General features: G+C 55.7%; 1 protein-coding gene across 3 annotated transcripts in view; it reads left to right on the top strand.

Annotated features, from left to right (window-relative positions):
• CAMK2A (calcium/calmodulin dependent protein kinase II alpha) overlaps positions 1-10,645 on the top strand; it is a 28,915-nt gene extending 18,270 nt beyond the window's left edge. Inside the window, exons 12-19 of one of the 3 annotated variants that reach the window (XM_051630969.1) lie at positions 397-439; positions 1,995-2,035; positions 6,219-6,251; positions 7,347-7,395; positions 8,706-8,781; positions 9,587-9,681; positions 9,958-10,186; positions 10,408-10,645. In XM_051630969.1, coding sequence (XP_051486929.1) covers positions 397-439; positions 1,995-2,035; positions 6,219-6,251; positions 7,347-7,395; positions 8,706-8,781; positions 9,587-9,681; positions 9,958-10,186; positions 10,408-10,411 — 570 coding nt within the window. In that variant the 3' untranslated portion in view covers positions 10,412-10,645. Of the gene's footprint in view, positions 1-396; positions 440-1,994; positions 2,036-6,218; positions 6,252-7,346; positions 7,396-8,705; positions 8,782-9,586; positions 9,682-9,957; positions 10,196-10,407 lie in introns of all 3 variants that reach the window. The other 2 variants (XM_051630968.1, XM_051630970.1) reach the window with 2 other exon arrangements.
• The last annotated feature ends 6,429 nt before the right edge of the window (positions 10,646-17,074 follow it).

Genomic DNA, 17,074 nt, shown 5'->3' with positions numbered 1-17,074 from the left:
GCTGGCATGGCTTTAATGGCAATTAAATCCAGTTCCACTCCTGGTGGGTCCCCTCACCAGCAGCTGCTGGCCCAGGTCAGCAGAGTCATGCTACATCTCAGACAGGGTAGAATGAGACCAAAATGCACTCTGGGGATATTTAATACCCCTTTAATCTGGAAGGGAAGGCAGTTTTGGAGAATGCAACCCAATGCCCTGGTGCTAGGAATACCGAGTCGGGTACCTGCTTTTGATGGCAGGAGAAGAATATCAGCCCGTGGGCTGGTTTCCTTCCAGCGAGGTGGCTGGGGGAGGGACAGGTGACAAGCAGGGCTTTCCTCTCAGAGCTGGGGGGAATGATGGGGATGTGGGTGCTGGGGCACAGCATGCCTTTTCCTTCTGCCTTCTGTCTTTTAGGGAGCCATCCTCACCACCATGCTGGCCACCAGGAACTTCTCCGGTAGGTGCTGTCTCTGGGGCTCATCTCCTTGTCTTACAGGGTGCCCAGGGCAAAGCTACAGGGTCCCTGCAGAGATGGCTTTGCCTTGGATGTCACAGCAGGGCTGAAGTTGCAGCCTGGTGTCTCTGGGGTTGTGTGGTATTGGGTGATAGTCCAGGCCAGGGCACCTAGTACCTCCAGGTTAGCTACTGGCTTGGGGTGCAAGAGAAAAGGTGCCTAACTGAGGCACAGCCTTCTTCAGAGATTTAGACTTTTGGGGTTTGTATGTACCCAACCATCTGGTTTGTGCTGGGGTGCAGGTGCTGGGGGCAGCCAGGGTGCAGGCAGCTGTTTTTGTGTCCTCTTGGAGAGATGTTTGTGGCTCAATGAGAGCGTCATCTGCACTGAGGGTGTCGGAAAGGTCCCTGGGTGCCACTGCAGCCAGATGGTACAGGGTCTCTCAGGTTCCTTCGCCTCACCCTCCTGGGAGCAAACCTTGTAGCTGGCGTTTCGCAGACTGGGATCCTGCTGGTTCCCAGGCATGGCACCAAGAAGGAGCCAGGTGGCTGTGGGGGTCATCTGCTTGCTGTCCCCTCCTGGTGCTGGGGAGGGCCCTGGCAGAAGGGCTGCAGTGGTGGGACAAGCCAGCTAAGCCTGATATGTCAACTGAGAAGGCTGTTGGCAGCTGTTTGGTGTTAGTTGTGTGTTTTGGGGTGTTTCACCGAGGCACCCCAGGAATCGGGTGCAGCAGGTGGGCAGGGGGGAGATGGGGCTACTGGCCCAGCCAGGTGCCAGGGGAGCAGGCCAGGGCTGGTATCTGCATGTGTCGTGAGGGGATCATGCTGACACATTTAGCACTTGTGGGCAGTGAGGGGTGGCTGGAGGAGCTCGACAGCCGGGGGGATCCGGTGTCCGGCCCTGCACCGGGAGAGGCCACGGACACCAGGCATCAAAGGGCAGGAAATGCAACAGCATCTTTGGCAGCACTGCCCGTCCCACCCACAGCCCACGGCGGGGCCGGCGGGCGATGGGGTCCGGTGTGGGGCTGAGCCCCACTGATCCTGAAAGGCTGCGGGGGTGGAAGGGTGGCTTGCTCAGCCTGGGGGGCTGGGGCAGAGCCGGCAGCGGTGGGTGGGCACCAAGGGAAGGCGTCTGCTTTTCATCATTGTCAAAATGTGGCCCGCAGCTGTCGGGCCGGCGGGCCGGCAGCACATGATCCCGGCAGCGTGGGGCTAAAATTAGAGGGCGGCAGGCGGGCAGCCCATTCCACCCCGCTCAGTCGCCAGCGTCCCCCGGGCAGAGCCGGACAGACCCAGCGGGCCCCTCCAAACCACCGGGAGGACTCAGCGTGGCGTGAGGAGACGGGTCGTGGCCCTGGCTGAAAGTCACTGGGGCAGGACGGGACGGTGCCGGCGAGGTTACCCCTGAGCTCCCGGGGGCAGGACAGAAGACAAAACCCACCGGCTGGTGCCGCGGCGTCCTGCCGCTCTGCCGCCCCGCATCATGCTGCTGATCCTTGGCCTCCTGGTCTTGGTGCCCTGCCTGGCTCTCCTAACCTCCTTCCTCCTCTCTCCAGGAGGCAAAAGTGGTGGCAACAAGAAGAATGACGGCGTGAAGGTAAGCCCCCTCTCCCTGCTGCCCTCTCCAGCCCGATCCTTGCTGCTGGGACTGTGGTGGGGGTCTCGGTGCTGTGCCGGCTGTCCCCACCACACCCTGCACTTTAAAGGGCAGTTGTTGGCCCGGCTGTCCCCCTGTGTCCTCATGCCACCAGCTCTGCTCCTGCCAGGACAGGCAGTGCATGGGAGGCTTTGTGAGGGGAGCTGGCTGGTGCTGGAGGGGTGCACAGGGGGAATTTGCTGCTGTTTCATTGCTGCAAAACATGCTCACCCCTGGCTGTCGCCAAGGACGGGGAGAGGCTGGAATAGGAGAGGGGACAAAGGGATGCAGCTCTGCAGCCTGGAGCCATGGCTTCAGCCTGGCAGCAACCACCTCGTGAGATGGGCAGCTCCATCTCCTGCTCACCTCAGCACACGTCCTGCTGCTGGGGCGTCTGCAGCTGGTGGGGCTGGGCTCGCTCCCAGCTCCTGTCCCATCCTGTCCCCAGGGGCTGGTGTGCTGCTGGGTGGCACGTCGGTGCCCTGTGCCCAGTGGAGGCAGAGCAAACAAACTTGGTGGTGCTTGACAGAGCAAATGTGGTGATGTTCGATGAACAATCCAGTGCTTGGTGGACCTTGTTTCTCAGGCTGCAGAGCCCTCAGGTTCACCTGTCCCTCTGTATGTGGCCACAGCTCTTCTCCAGGATTTGGTGGCTCTTGGAGGAAGCAAAATCCTGCTGCTGAGCAGCTTCTTCTGCTGATCCGGAGATGTGGCAATTAGCCATGTACTGGTTAATCACCCTCTTGTAGGAAAGAACGGCCTGTGTGAGGGTCCTTCTCTCTTTACCTGTTCCCTCCATGAGTACAAGCGGTCAATCAGCAGGGGAGAGATGGTGTGACCACATCTCGCACCACAGGGCAGGGGTGCAAAGTGTCAGGCAGAGCTTTGGAAGCCTGACTGCAGCATGATCACTCTTCTTTCTCCAGCCCTTTCATAGGACTTTTTGGGCTGTCAGAGGCCCAGGGTTATGGAAGAGCAGGGCCCTCAGCTGGCTTCTTCCCTCCTCAGTCCAAACGATCAGTGGTCTGGGGATGGCTTGTCTTTCTCCCAATCCTTCCAGACCCAGCAGCTGGGACAGGCCAAGCCTGCAAGGTGTGAGACCATGCATGCACAACCCTCCAGACCTGGGCTCAGCTCCACAACAGACCGTTCTGGCTGCTTTGTTCTGCAACATGAAGCTGATGGCCTGCATTGGTATGAGAGGACATTGCTTTGGGCCATGGTGTCAGGATACCACGTGGTTTCCAGGACAAGATTGCTAGTTTTGGACAACAGTGCTGGCACAGAGGGGACAGAACCCATGGGAATCCCAGCAACCCATCTGCCAGCCACTGCTGGCCTGTCCTCTGCTGCTCTGAGGTCCCAGCTGCTTCTGGGAGTCACCTGAGAAGTTGCACCACAGGTAGAGCTGACTCAGTATGAGTTGCTGGAGCATGGGTGAGAGCAATCAAAAGATGTGTTTTTAATCTGTAAAAGGAGTGATTGGTGCATGGAGAGGCTTCATCAGGCACTGTCCTGAACCTACATTTCCATCAGAAATGGACAGCCCTGGCTTTCCTCTCTAGCATCACTGGGATGGTGTGGTGGCAGAAGACCATTTGCCAACCTAACTTGTTAATGATGCTCCCTCTTTGACTTCAAAGAAGCTTTGAGAGCAGACCTTTTCCGGGGAAGAAGGCACTTTCTGTCATAGCAAAACAGCTAGTTTGGTTAAATGGCCTCCTGGGCCATCACTGAAACTCAGGAAGGGGAGGCTGGTGTCAGAGCAGGATCAGACGGGCTGGTTTGTATCCCCAGTCCTCCCTGGTGAGCAGGGAGCAGTGAGTGAGGCTTCATCCTGAGTGCAGTCTACCAGCCAACACTCAGCTCAGGAGGGTGTACAAGCTCTGGAGAATGAGTTTGTTTTTTTATTGCCCCTTTTCCAACAAGTGGAGGTGAGACAGCCTAGTTAGATAGCCAGGAAGGGATAGGAGGAGAAGACAAAGCAGAGGCAAGCTTTTCCCAGCAGGTTGCTTGTGTTGGCCAACTTCAGCATTACCATTCCCACCTCTCATTCCTGTAGTCAGCCTGGGAAGACTTGCAGCGTAACCCCCTGATGGGGGCACAGGGAGGCTGGGTGTTCTGGTCCAAGCATTAGTGGCCCACTGTGGGCAGCGGGCATGTGCCAGGGCATGGGAGATGATCATCCCTTTCTATCTTGCCAGAAAAGTGAGGCATGAACTTGGAAACCTGCCTTGGGTGCATGGGAAGGTGGGAAGGGAGTGGTCCTGCCTGCTCGGAGCGGGCCTGTGAGTCAGGGCATGTGGTGTGGTTCACTGTTGGAAGAGTTGTGTCCCCATTTGGAGGAACCTGATGGACTGACCATCCCTACGAGAGCAGACAGATCCCAAGCAGTCAGCCCTGCCATTCCTGCCCAAAGCTACTCAGATGGGCAGCAGGTAGCTGGTGTTGCCCTCCAGCCTGCCTGCACAACCTTCTGGCACTGGGACGGTGCCGACTCGTGTTCAGAGGGCCTCCCAAGGAGGTTCCTCCCCTACTAAAAGAATTCATGGGACCAAAAATCCCTCTTGAGCCCTGCTCTGGGGTCTCTGAGAGGTGTTCTGGTCCCAGCAGCTATGATACCTTCACTGCCCTGTGTAGTGTCACATCTTGTCACATTGTAAACTAATGAAATCACTGCCCCATGTCACATCCTGTCCCGTCCTAAATTACTGAGCTCACTGCCCCGTGTTGCATCCTGTTACTGTATGTCCAGACTCGACGCGGTCACTGCTTTGTGTTGCATTCTGTTGCGTCTGAAATTTCTGCAGTTTACTGCCCCCGTCTCATGTCCTCGGGTAGCAGAAGCCGCCAGCCCCTTCCTGCAGCCAGCCCGGCTCCGGCGGCTCCCGTTCCCGTGAGGCTCCTTCCTGAGCAGCGCAGCTCACCCTGCCCACAGGACCTCTGTTGGCCCGGTGAGGGGAGGGCGAGGACTCATTTAGGACCTAGCGAGGGGAGAGCTGCACCAGCAGAGGGGAAACTCACGCTGGTGAGGATGTGGAAGGAGCCGTGAGGAGGGATGGATACCAGTGGTTTTTACACTGGCGTCCAGCCGTGCACCCGAACGGGTCGCTCCCTGGATTTTTCCAAGAGAATTGCCCTGTGGGTGCTGCTTTTCCCTCTGCAGGGCAGGCAGAGCCAGTGCCTCGTTAAGTGGGTGTGAAACCCTTTGTTATTTGGCACTGCACTTTGTGATTCCTGCATGCTGGTGTTCCCTGTTGCCTGCTGTGATTCATCCCCCCGGGAGCTGAAGATGGAGAAAGGGCACAAGGCCAGCATGGATGTCCCCCTCTTTCCTGGCTAGATTAAAGATGGAGATGGGGAGCAGAGCACAGCAAGGAAGGAGAGTCCAGAAGCAGTCTGGGATTGCAAGCAGAAACGTGGCTATGGGATTATCTAACCCAAACCCCTTAAAGTCTAGTGGTAGTGGTCAAGGATGGAGATACATATGTGCATGCGTAAGGTCTTGTCTTTGGAGGAGACTTGTCCTGGTTTAAAGCACTGGAGCTGTGCTCAGGACAGCTTCCCACACGGAGTGTCTGCCTTGCAGCGTTGGGTAGCAATAGCCATCCTGGCTTTAAAGCAGCCAGTTTAGCACTGGTCTAGGTCCAAAGCCAACAGAGCATCTCCACAGTAGTCAGCAGCGTGGGCAGATGCACCAGACCAGCTCTGGAGACTGTGAACATCAGTATGGCATCCAGCACAGAGCTGTGCAGGTGGTGGAGCTGCCTTAGCTTTTCAGCATCCCACTCCTGTTCCTCTGAGCTTGCTGGCCTGGTCATAAAGCCACCAGGAGCAGTCATACTCTTAGGGGACTCCCTTTTGGACTAAGCAGGTCCTTGGGATGAGCAGCACCAGAGATTGTGGCAGGTCAGGAGAGAAAGGTGCCAGCAGGAAGCGGGGGAGGGAGCTGGCATGGGACCACCAGCACTGCAGCCAGTGGCACGTCCCTACAGGAGCACCAGGTTGTCCCTCTGTGCCTTTCATTTGACCCTCCACGAGGACCACAAAGGGTGGCTTAGAAGCTGCTGCCTCTCACGTGCCGCTCTCTGCCTTTCTCACTCTGTGTCTCTTCCTGTTCCATCTCTTCTCCTTGTTTTTCCAGAAAAGAAAGTCCAGTTCCAGCGTTCAGTTAATGGTGAGTGTCCTTCGTCTTCCTCAATGCCAATATTGCTGGGCCTCTCTACATGTTCCAGCTTCCTCTGTTTTTGGAAGTTACCTTCGGGGTAGGGAAGAAGGGACACCGGGGTTGGAGGGAACATCTTCAAAGCCGTATCACCCACAAACCCCATTAACAGGGTTGGTGCAGGCACTTGCTGGCCACCAGCTGGTGGGAAGCCAGCCCTGGCTCTTGCTGATGGGTTCTCATGCCGTTTCTCCCAGTTCTCCTGACTCAGGTCTGCAGGCTGCATCGGTCCAAGGAGCCTTGGAGAAACACCTTCCATGCCTCTGCGGGGACTGTATGGTCATGGGACACCTTGCCAACCTACATCGGGGTATTATGGGTAATACATAAGCAAGGCTCTGCTGGGAAGAGCTAGCAGAGCCATTGCTCTAGCTCCGCTAGCAGAGTCGCCTTGATGGGGCTCCTGGAGAGAGACGAGGGGTCAGTACCCCCCCTCCCCCCAAATCTGTGTAGTGCTCAGCAGCTGTTTCTTGAAAAAGCTGTGTCTCAGCCTTCGGTGGTCCATGTGGGTCTTGGAAAGCACTCTGTTTTATTGTACATTTCTCTCCCTACTCTGCGGTCAGTGTGGTCTCTCTCACTCCTGCACAGTCCCCTCTTTCTCATCCCAAGCTCCTCCTCGCTGTTTAATTTGTACATCTCTCTCTTTATCGTACAGTCAACATGGTGTCTTCCACCCCCACACAGCCCCTCTCCCTGCCCCTCCAGCCTCGCTCCTAGGAACCCACCAAACCCCCCTGGACCTGCCCCGTCTCTGTCCCCGCAGGCGTCGGTAGGAAAGGCAGCGCCGTTCCTACGGGACCCTCCCCAGCCCAGCTCTTGTGCCCTTGGCTACAAGGAGTGGAGGTCAGGGAGGGCTCTGCCAGTGCTGCCCTAGAGCCGTGGTTGAGGACGGGTTGGACCTGCTGGTGTTTTCCTTGGTTTCTGTCCGTTGGCACAGTCGAGCGCTGTGGGGTCGGACTCGGGGGGCTGTCGAACACACAAGCTCTGTCCGGTGTGGGGCAAAGACCCTTCTCACCACCCCATCTCTCCTCTCTGTTCTTTGCTCAGGAATCATCGGAGAGCACCAACACCACCATTGAGGATGAAGACACCAAAGGTACCAACAGGGGCACCCAGGAGGGCGGGCAGGCTCTTTTGGAAGGTTACCCTGGGGTCATTAGTGCAGCCACCCCTAATGAGACATTGGCTATGGCAAAACTCATGATCATTGAACTGCCTCGGGGCCGTTCAGAAGTGTCTTTTGTTCCTTAGGGTGAAATGTCGCAAGTGGTTTCCCTGCTGTGTCACCACCATGAGCAGCTGGGGCACTGCTGGTGAGGAGAGGGGCTCCCAAAACCAAGGATGGTCCTTGAAAACAGGCATAGAAATGGCAGAAATCTGCAGGGATAGCAGCCTGGCTGCCTGTTCTTCCAAAATAAATGGCCCTTTGGGAAAAGCCTCCAGGGGAAATCCTCGTCTCCCGCCTGCCAGAGCCAGCTTTCTAAGAATAACCCAGGGAATAATTTATTGGTGCTAATTTGTAAAGTCTCTCAGTGAAGCCACCTCAGCACAAAGCAAGATGGACTTTGGCCTGACTTGGGAGTTATGGGGACACTTGTCCTCCTGGGGAAGGGCTCCCTGAGAGTGGACACAGAGGCAGGCGGTGCTTGGGAAGTGATGGGGATCCCTCTCCTCCTTTCTGAATGACTCTCGGGAACGTGCTCCCTCATTAGCCACGGTACAAAAAACATAAGTCAAGCATGACACGAATTTGCATTTAAAGCAGAGCCTCACTAACGAGCCCAGGGTTATCTCTGACAGCTCCTCCTGAATCCCAGGAAGCCAAACTCCTTGCAGCCCAGTCCCTTCCCAACTGAGCCAGCATTTTCCAGGATACCCAGCAGCAGCCACACGGTGTCATACCCTTTGTGTGATCCCTCCTTGTGTCTCCTGGAGTGGCTGCCCACATCACCCACCTGTCTTGCTCCTCAGCTGAGACCTTTTCCTCCCATCTTAGAGAGAGAGCATCCTTGGTCCAGCCTGTGCCTGCTGGCCCCTGCTCTGAGTTCACAAGGAAGAGGTCCCAGCTTGGCAAGGCTTTGCACTCAATAACAGCCCATGCCAGCTTTTTCTGCTGAGGGAAGTTCTTCACTTGGTGATTAACCCTTTTGCTCCTTAGGAAGATGCAGAGTTTTTCAGTAGTGCCCTGACTTCAGAGATCGTTCTTCTCCAGGGGTGAAGAACCCTTCCCAATATCTCTCTCCCAAGTCACTCTCCTGTTTTTTCCTTGGACAGTTACCAGTGGCCCTCAACATCCTGTGGTCTGTTTTTATTGAGAAAAAGATACATGTCAGTGATATTGCAATGTCAGCACTTTTGGGTTGTTTTCTCTTTTTTCTTTCTTCCTTCTTCTCTTTAAACCAACAGTACGGAAGCAAGAAATCATTAAAGTCACAGAGCAGCTGATTGAAGCAATAAGCAACGGGGACTTTGAGTCCTACACGTGAGTGTGCCCAGTGTGGGTTTGGGCCAGGACATAGGCTTGACTCCCTGGAGTGGGTGCTCTCACTGTCACAACGCAGCCTGGGAGGTTTTGTGGATGCCCAGGGCAGGGTGACCAGGTTGTTGTGGGGTATAGAGACCATACAAGAGAAGCAGGGGATATCAGTTTCCAAACATGGTGTTTCTCTCACGCTGAGCTGATCACATCTCTCTGGTGTCACCATCATGGAGAAGCCCATTTTCTGGTTTGCAGAACCGTGATTTATGGTGGAAGAAGGAACACTCTATCCATGGTATCCATTATATCCAGATTGCTGCAGGGTGCTTGGAAGTATAACTGCTTTCTACATGCTGAGCTGATGCTCCTCAGAGTACACTGCTCCTGCGCCCGAGGCCCATTTAATTAGCAGTTTCTGAGCAAGTGCAGGTCTTCATGCCTGCCTCAGAGAATTGCAGCAGGGATATTTTGATACAGAGCAGAGATTACGAGTTCCTCCCTGCTGTTTTTCTTTCTTACAAAGAAGATGACAATGTTTTGGGAGGTTTAACTGGAGATGGTGAGCAATGGAGAGTTCACCCTGCCCCACTGGGGTCCTGGCTACAGCTGGTGGGCTGGAGGTGGGGTGGGCTTCATGCAGATTGCAGGGATGGGGTCAGACTTGCTTGAATTGCTGGCTGGTGCAGAGGCTCCTCAGCCTCAGGCTGAGGGAGTCACCCCGAGCACAAATTGCTTGGGTTTTGCAGGCTGTCATGCCAGAAGCAGCAAGATAACCTCTCCCTTTTCTCTCCCCTTCCCACCTCTCCAGGAAGATGTGTGACCCTGGGATGACTGCTTTCGAGCCTGAGGCTCTGGGCAACCTTGTGGAAGGCCTGGATTTCCACCGATTCTACTTTGAAAACCGTAAGCAGCCCCTTGCCTCCTGAGGGACCCTTCCCATCTCCTCGGAGTCCAGCTGTGTCTTGACCTCCATCCCTTTCCTGGAGGGAGGGGCATAAGGGTGGTTTTGGGAGCATCTCTGGCTGATCTGGAAGATCCCAGCAGGAGGTGAATGAACCCAGTTAGGTCAACTGAGGCTGCATGCAGAGGAGTTGCTTGCTTAGCTGCTTTCTATGTGGCCCCATCCTGAACCCACTCATGCAGCATGTACAAAGCTGTCTCTCCTTCTACCCTCTCCAGTGTGGTCCCGGAACAGCAAACCTGTGCACACGACGATCCTGAACCCCCACATCCACCTGATGGGAGACGAGTCCGCCTGCATCGCCTACATCCGCATCACGCAGTACGTGGATGCGGGAGGGATCCCCCGCACCGCCCAGTCCGAGGAGACCCGCATCTGGCACCGCCGGGATGGCAAATGGCAAATTGTCCACTTCCACAGATCCGGGGCGCCCTCCGTCCTACCGCAGTAAGCCCTGTGAGGCTCCAGGGATGGAACACTGGGGTTCTGGAGGGGAAGGGGTGGGCTCCTTGCAGCGCTGAGGCTGTGCAGGGTGGGTGGGATCCCGTCCTGAGGAGCTGTGGTGGGGAGGAGGTGGCTGGTGGCCATCAGACCGTGCTGGGGAGGGATGCTCTGCTGAAGGGATGGTCGAAGCAAACTCCGTCTCTGCCCGGTTTGTCTTCCTGCAGCTGAAGCGCGGTCCTGCCCGTGTGGGGTTTGTCACTGACTGACTACCAAGGGGAGACCTCCTCCGACATCTTCACCTACGGGACTTTGGCTGTTGGCTCTGCTGCTTGGTTCCCCGCTGGAATAGCCCCTCGCTTCTCACTGCACACACACACCAGCCCCGCTGGCGCCGCGCGACCATCCCCATCCAACCCCCCGCCCCGCCGGGGCCGTGGCGCTGGGCCCCTTCCTCTGCATGAACCAACACGAGAAACCATGAACCTAAACCCAAGCATCTGGCTGGTGAGAAGATGCGTGCCAGGGTAAAGGCCACCCTCCCCCGCCCCCCCAGGCTGCATGGTGTTGGGACCCCCCACTGCTCAGCACATCTTCTGATTCGGGCTCCAACGCATCATCCTCCTCCATCCCCACCTTTGCTGGGAGCCTCCAAGGAAGAGGGGGGCAGGTTTGAGCTGCTCTGTGCCGCACCCTCCCTGCACACTGGTGGATTTTGCTTTGCTGCTATAGAGGTCCTCATCTGCTGCTGTGGCTCCGCCCACTCCTGACCTGAGCTCCTGCCTCCCACCAGCCTTGGCCAGGGAACCACACTTTAAACCCTTTGCAAAGTCTGTTTTCCACACACCCCAGGGCGAGCAGGGCAGTGTTTGGATGGGTGAGTAAAGGCTATTTGTTAATTTTCCCTTCCCAGGAGGGGTGAGTAGGTTTGTGTCCTGGCTCTGGGCAGCTGCTGTGCTGAGAGGGATGCTTACCCTCCTTCCTCCCTTCTCCTCTTGGAGCAGGGACCAGTGAAGCTGGGAGAAGAGAGGAGGAGAAAGGCAATTGCTTCCCAGCACTGCCTGGGCACAGCCGGGAGCTGGGGCTCTCCCAGCGTCGCTCCCACACCCTCCTCCCCTCCCACCATCCTGGATCCAAGCGCCCACCTCTGCCCCTTTGCATGCAGTGCCCATTGTTCCCCTGTGCCTGGCTCCAAAGCTGGGATGGGGGCAGCCAAGCTGGCCACCAATTTGGGATGCAAACCTCCACCCGTCCCCCCCCCACGACTCCTTCCAGCGACGATGAGGAACGCAAGCTTTATAAAGTAACCAAACTGCAGAATCCGATCGTGCTTCGAAGAAAACAGCCGGGCCTTTCGCTGTCTTCTACCTTTGAGCGCATGCCTTTTTATAGGGAAAAGAAACCAACCTTCCGTGTATTTCGTCACTTGATTTTGAGTATTTGCTGAAATGGATCTTTATGTAATAACTAGAAACATTCAACTGTTCAGGGCAGGGAGGGTTGGGTGGGGGGGTTTCAGGGGTTGCTGTTTTTTCGTCGCCTTTACACTTGGAGAGGTGTTGTGCCGCCATGATGCTCCTACCAGGGGTCCCATGGCTGCCAGCCCCCCACCCTGCAGGGGTTTGGCCCATCCTGTCCCACACCACTGGGAGGGCAAAGGCACCCCACTCCAGGGGCACCCCCTCCCCAGGGCGCCTTCCTGCACCCCTCGGGTCTTCCTGCAGGGCAAACCCAGGCAGTGGCTCTTGGGGAGCCACCAGGATGTGGCTTTCAGGACAGAAGACATGGCTGGGAAGGGGAACTTTGATCCCACCTCTTTGCCATCGGGTAGGGGACTGAGGGTGGATGTTTTTCCAGCAAATCTTCCATTTCTTGTTCTCCTTTTTCTGACTGGAACCTCTTTGCTTGTTGATGTGAGACTCCTGCAGCGCTGCTGCCCTGGGGGACTTTCTAGCTGCACTCTCTTCATATGCATGGCCTTTCACTTTCTAGACAGTGCGTGTGTTGAACAGCAAAGAAATAACAAAAACTCGCTTGTTTTGGACATAAAAAACAACAAAAAAACAAAGCAAAAAAAAAGAAAAAAGAAGAAGAAAAAAAAAAGGAAATGTTTTCTCTATGTAAATTCTGAATGTGTATTTTTGCCTTTTCTGTGGTTTTGAATGCTTTGCTCTCTGTCGAGGCAGGGAGGGCTGCTGTGTGAAATGCAGCCACGTCCTTCCAGACTGCAAAAATATTCTCCCACTGGATGGAAGGATAGAAACCCAGACTGTTGGGGCATGAGCAGGCCCTGAGAAGTGTTTCGGTGTGTCCCGCTCTGCCAGCAGCATGATGGTTGCTTGCTGGCCTTGTGTGTAGGAGATAAATCCCACAGGTTCTCCAGAAGTGCAAATGTGGATCCCACTGCTCTTGGTGGACCTGTGCTGTTTGACCATGGAGCTGCTTTGGCTTGCAAGAGATGGTCCTGAAACAGGGAAGTTGATGCAGGGAGAGGATTAGCTTTTCAAGTAGAGGTTGGGTGTTTTTATAGATCTGTTTTTCTTCCTGTAGTTGCACAGTGCTGAAGGTTGTTTTTTTTTTTTCATTTTTAAAAGGAAGGACTCAGCTCTTTCATAGTTCTCTCTCCCTTTCCAGAGCTGGCTCTGAAGCCAGCCATGGTGAGTGTCTCATCCACCTCCTGATGCCCAGGCTCTCTGGGTGTCAGGAGTATTCTGGGGGATTGGTATGAGGTGGATGAGGAATGAGGAGGTCATGGCAGGGCTCTGCATGGGTCTTCACATGATGTCAGCCTAGTTTTGGAGCTGCTGATAGCTGTGGACCTCGGGTGGACTCTGAGGGTGAAGGTGCTCCAGCAGCTGCTGCTGGAGGATCTGGAACAAGGGATTTGCTGGGGATGATGGATGACATGCTGAGGTAGATATACTCTCTTTTCACTGAGAGCCCACTATGGGCAGTTGCTGCTATGGAGGAATGTCTTGGTTTCCAGGGAGGTTTGAGCTGTCTTCTTGGAGGTGGTTTCTCCTTTTGAGGCTTCCCGTCTGTCATGATTTCAGGGACAGATTCATCTGGAGGCAGCAGGATGTCCTTGCAACACCTAAAATGCTCCCAATACTTTCCAAGGGATGCAGAGTCTGGGGTTTCTACTCTTTTCCAGTCTTCCAGTCAAGCTGAAGCCTGACCGAGGAAGACTCAACTTCCCAACCTGCCCACGTTGGCAGCATTAAGCACCTGCACTTTAGGGGTCTGTTCTGCCTGGTTTCTCTTCCCCACCTCACCCTGCTTTTCCTGAACAGGTTCCTGGCTCCCCAGACCATCTCTGAGCAAGCACTGAGAAACCACCACTTTTAGTAGCCATGGTGAACAGCTTTTGTTTCTGTCTTCTGTCACATTTCCTGATTTCTCCTGAAGTTTCAGGAAAACAAAACAAAATAAAATCACCAATGGCCACCATCCTTAGGCTCAGAGAGCCAAGGACTCCATCCTTACATCTGTACTTTTAAGCTCTTGGCTCTGTCCCTCGCATATACTAACTGGCATTACTTCAACACTCCCACCATGGTTCTAGGGATGACAAGGTCCGGGGCATGTTCCAAATAAGCAATGTGGGTGAGGCCACCTTGTTGGGATGGAGCTCACCATGGACAGCCTGTCCCCATTGGTCTGTGGCACATTTCATTTCCTATTACAGACACAGCCAGACACCCCATGTCACTTGGCCATCAGGGTCATACCAAATTAAGTAGTCCTCCAAACGGATCACCTCTTTCCCCTCTCAGAGAGCACAGGGCATACCTGAGTGGAAGCACTTTCTGTGGTAGTCTCAGCTCCCAGCTCTGTGGGTGAGCTCAAGAATCTCTTGTTTTCCTTTCCTGGCTGCCAGGGTCCAGGTCCAGCTGCAACATCATAATTTCTCAGGTCTTGCTGGTGCAGCTGCTCTGGAAGAAGCAGAGGCTATTCCTGGACCTCTGCTCTTTTTGGAGGAGCAGGTGGTTCTCTCCTTACCCCCGCCAAGCACAGCCAGGACAGCTGTCTTCCCCTACCTTATCTGCCAGGCACTGAACCCCCATCTGACCCCAAACCTGCCTCCCTTCCCTTTGCCCTCCTTGAGTTGATGTTCCTATGGAGCTCCAGAGGTTAGAGCAGGCAGCAACAGCCATCTGCCCCCACTTTGAGCTCACAATCGGCTCTGCAGCCCATGGCAGGGTCACTGGGGAGAACCATCAAACAGCAGTGCCATGTTTGAGAGGGCAGCCACATGGCCCCATGGACCAAGAGGTGTCTGTCAGCAGAATATCCCGTAACTGTCTTCTCTGGTTGTCCCAGGACCCGAGATAATTCTTCCCCACACAGGACACATCTCATGGTGTGCACTGCTCTCTTGATGCAACCACCATCCTTCTGATAACAAGGTAGAGACTTCACCACTCCCCATTTCCAGAGGTCCAGGTCCCAGCTCACCTGTGCCAGGCAGGGAAACCCAGATGTGAACAGGCTGTGGGAACATCAGAGGAGGAACTGGTGGCTCCTCTGCCATCCATCCCTCAAAGGCCACCCACCTTGGCTGAATGCCATTCCCCACCTGCAGGTTGACAGGGAGTGGGAGAGGGGACAGTGGAGGGAGCTATATCAAGTGGCTCCTTCCTCCTTTGGGTCGTTGTCCCTTTTTTCTAACTGTTGCACAGTTTTAGGGCTTTTGTAACATTTTTTGGACAAGCAGGGAAAAGATGTTAACAGTGGTTTAAGAAAAAAAAAAAGAGATATCTCTCATATATGATATATATATTAAAATATATATATATATACACACATACAGCAAATCTCTATGGAAATATTTATTTAAGATGATTGCAAAAAACTTATATTATAATTAAGAGTATACCAAGCTTTGTCGTGTAACAAAAAGTCAGGCCCTGGGGAGGGGTGGCTGCCTGTCCCCTCGTGTCTGTCAGTCTGTACGGTTGCAGCTGAAGCCTTTCTCTTCTCTTTTTTGTAAGTGCACTCAAACTGTCGAGCAGTGTGACCGAGTTGGATTCAGCTTGGTGGGGGGAGGGGTTGGGGGTGGGAGAGGGACTGATTTCGTTTCGTTTTTTTTCTTTGTGTGTGTGTGTGTTTTTTATTATTTTTATTTTTATTTTGGACTCCGTGGCTGTGAACAGAATGATCACTGCTCATATGGGATGCTGTGTTTGGGGAGGGCGGCGGGGGGGGTCCGTGCGCGGGGCGGGTGCAGGAGGGGAGGGCGAGTGTCCAGTTTTATTCTTGGTGTTCAAGTGCAATAAATAGCTACCAACTTCTGAGCATGGAAACGGGTGATTCTCCGTCACTGCAGTGACTCAGGCCTGTCTGCCGGCGCCCCGTCCCTCTGTCACCGCGCTCCTCTCCTCGAAAGCAGCGAGGCTGGGATCAAGGCTTGGGACGGCAGGAGCTTTCCCTCTACCCGTGGGATGCTGGTACCCTGGACGCAGCCTGTCCCTGGCCACCAACATCACCGGGGCTTCAGGAGAGCTTGATGTCCCCCCACTCCCCCCCCTCTTTCCCGGGAACAGGGGTCCTGCAAGTGTCCCCACGAGCTGCCGGGTTGGCTGGGAGCTGGGGCCCGAGCTGTCCCCCTTGCTCCCTGGGAGGAGAGGTGTGAGGGAGCTGGTGCTGCAGGGCGTGGGGCTCAGAAACCTCCCCATCCACCTCTGCTGAGCCCAGGATAGATCTGGGGGCTCCCGGGGGCATCTGCTGGGCTTTGCCTGCGCAGGCCGGTCCCTTGGGAGGGCTGGGGACGGGCTGCGACAGTGCCGGTCCCTGCCCGCGCAGCCCAGTGCCAGCCGCGCTCCCGCTGCCCCCCGGGGGTGCCCCGATCGCCCGCCCCTCCGCCCTGCCACGAGCCTTGTCCCCAGCAGGTGTCAGCACCAGACCGCTCCTGCCACCGCTGTCACCAGCCAGGGACGGGCGGGACTGGAGGGCAGAGCCCCCGGACACCCCGTCCTGCCCACCCGCCGGTGCCGGGGGGTCTGGCGGAGAGCCCGGGAGGGAGCGCTGGGCACCCCGGCCTCGCTCTGCCCTGCAGCGGTATTGGCAGCAGCTGCCAAGGATCATTACTGACAGCAGCTGCCCAGAGGATCCCGGGATTACAGGGGGGATTTGGGGAACGTGGCAGGACCCTGGGCAGGTAGGAAAAGGTCAGAGAGATGCCGAGACCGAACCGGCTTGGTCAGCCCCAGGCACCTCTCTCTCGGTGCTGTGGGAAGGCGTCAGGCTCTCCTGGTTGCTCTGGTGCATCATGGCCACCGGTGATACCATGAACCACCCGTGTCCATCACCCACTCCATCACACCTTCCAGACCCCCGTGTGTGTCCCCCCCAGGGCCAGCCCAGCCCGGGCTCCCCAGCCAGCACCCACAGCGATGGCTGGGCAACACCGTGACCTCCTGAGGCCTCCTGCTTGGTAAATAGTGTCAAGGTTAGAGCGAGGGATTCATTGGGGCCATAAATGTTTATGACAGGCCCTCCCCACTCCCCAGCCACCACAGCCTGGACTTTCCATCAGCGACACTTTTATGGCCAGCCTCTAATGATTAACTCTGAGGACAGCAGCCGAAGGTGCTCTGCGGTGTGGTTGTGCTGCCAGAGCCCCACATGGCCAGGAAAGCTGGTTCTGGGGGATCCCCGTGGTCCCCAGGGGCTGCAGCCAGGGTGGAGTATGGTGAGAAGGACATGGAAAGCCATCGGTGGTCCTGCAGGGAAAGGGAAGGGCAGAGCTGGCTGGGGAAGGAGCTCAGCATCCCCGGGCATGGGGAGGCAGGCAGGCAGGAGGAGATGATGTCAGAGAAGGTTCTACGTGCCCTCCAAGGGGCAAAGACAATAATTAAACCTCCTTGCAGGGAAGAGTCATTAAGGAAAACC

This window comes from Apus apus, chromosome 13, assembly GCF_020740795.1.
Source record: "Apus apus isolate bApuApu2 chromosome 13, bApuApu2.pri.cur, whole genome shotgun sequence".
In the NCBI taxonomy this organism is placed as follows: Eukaryota; Metazoa; Chordata; class Aves; order Apodiformes; family Apodidae; genus Apus; species Apus apus.
Note: the sequence above shows the minus strand (reverse complement) of the source record. Positions and strands in the feature narration are given on the sequence as shown.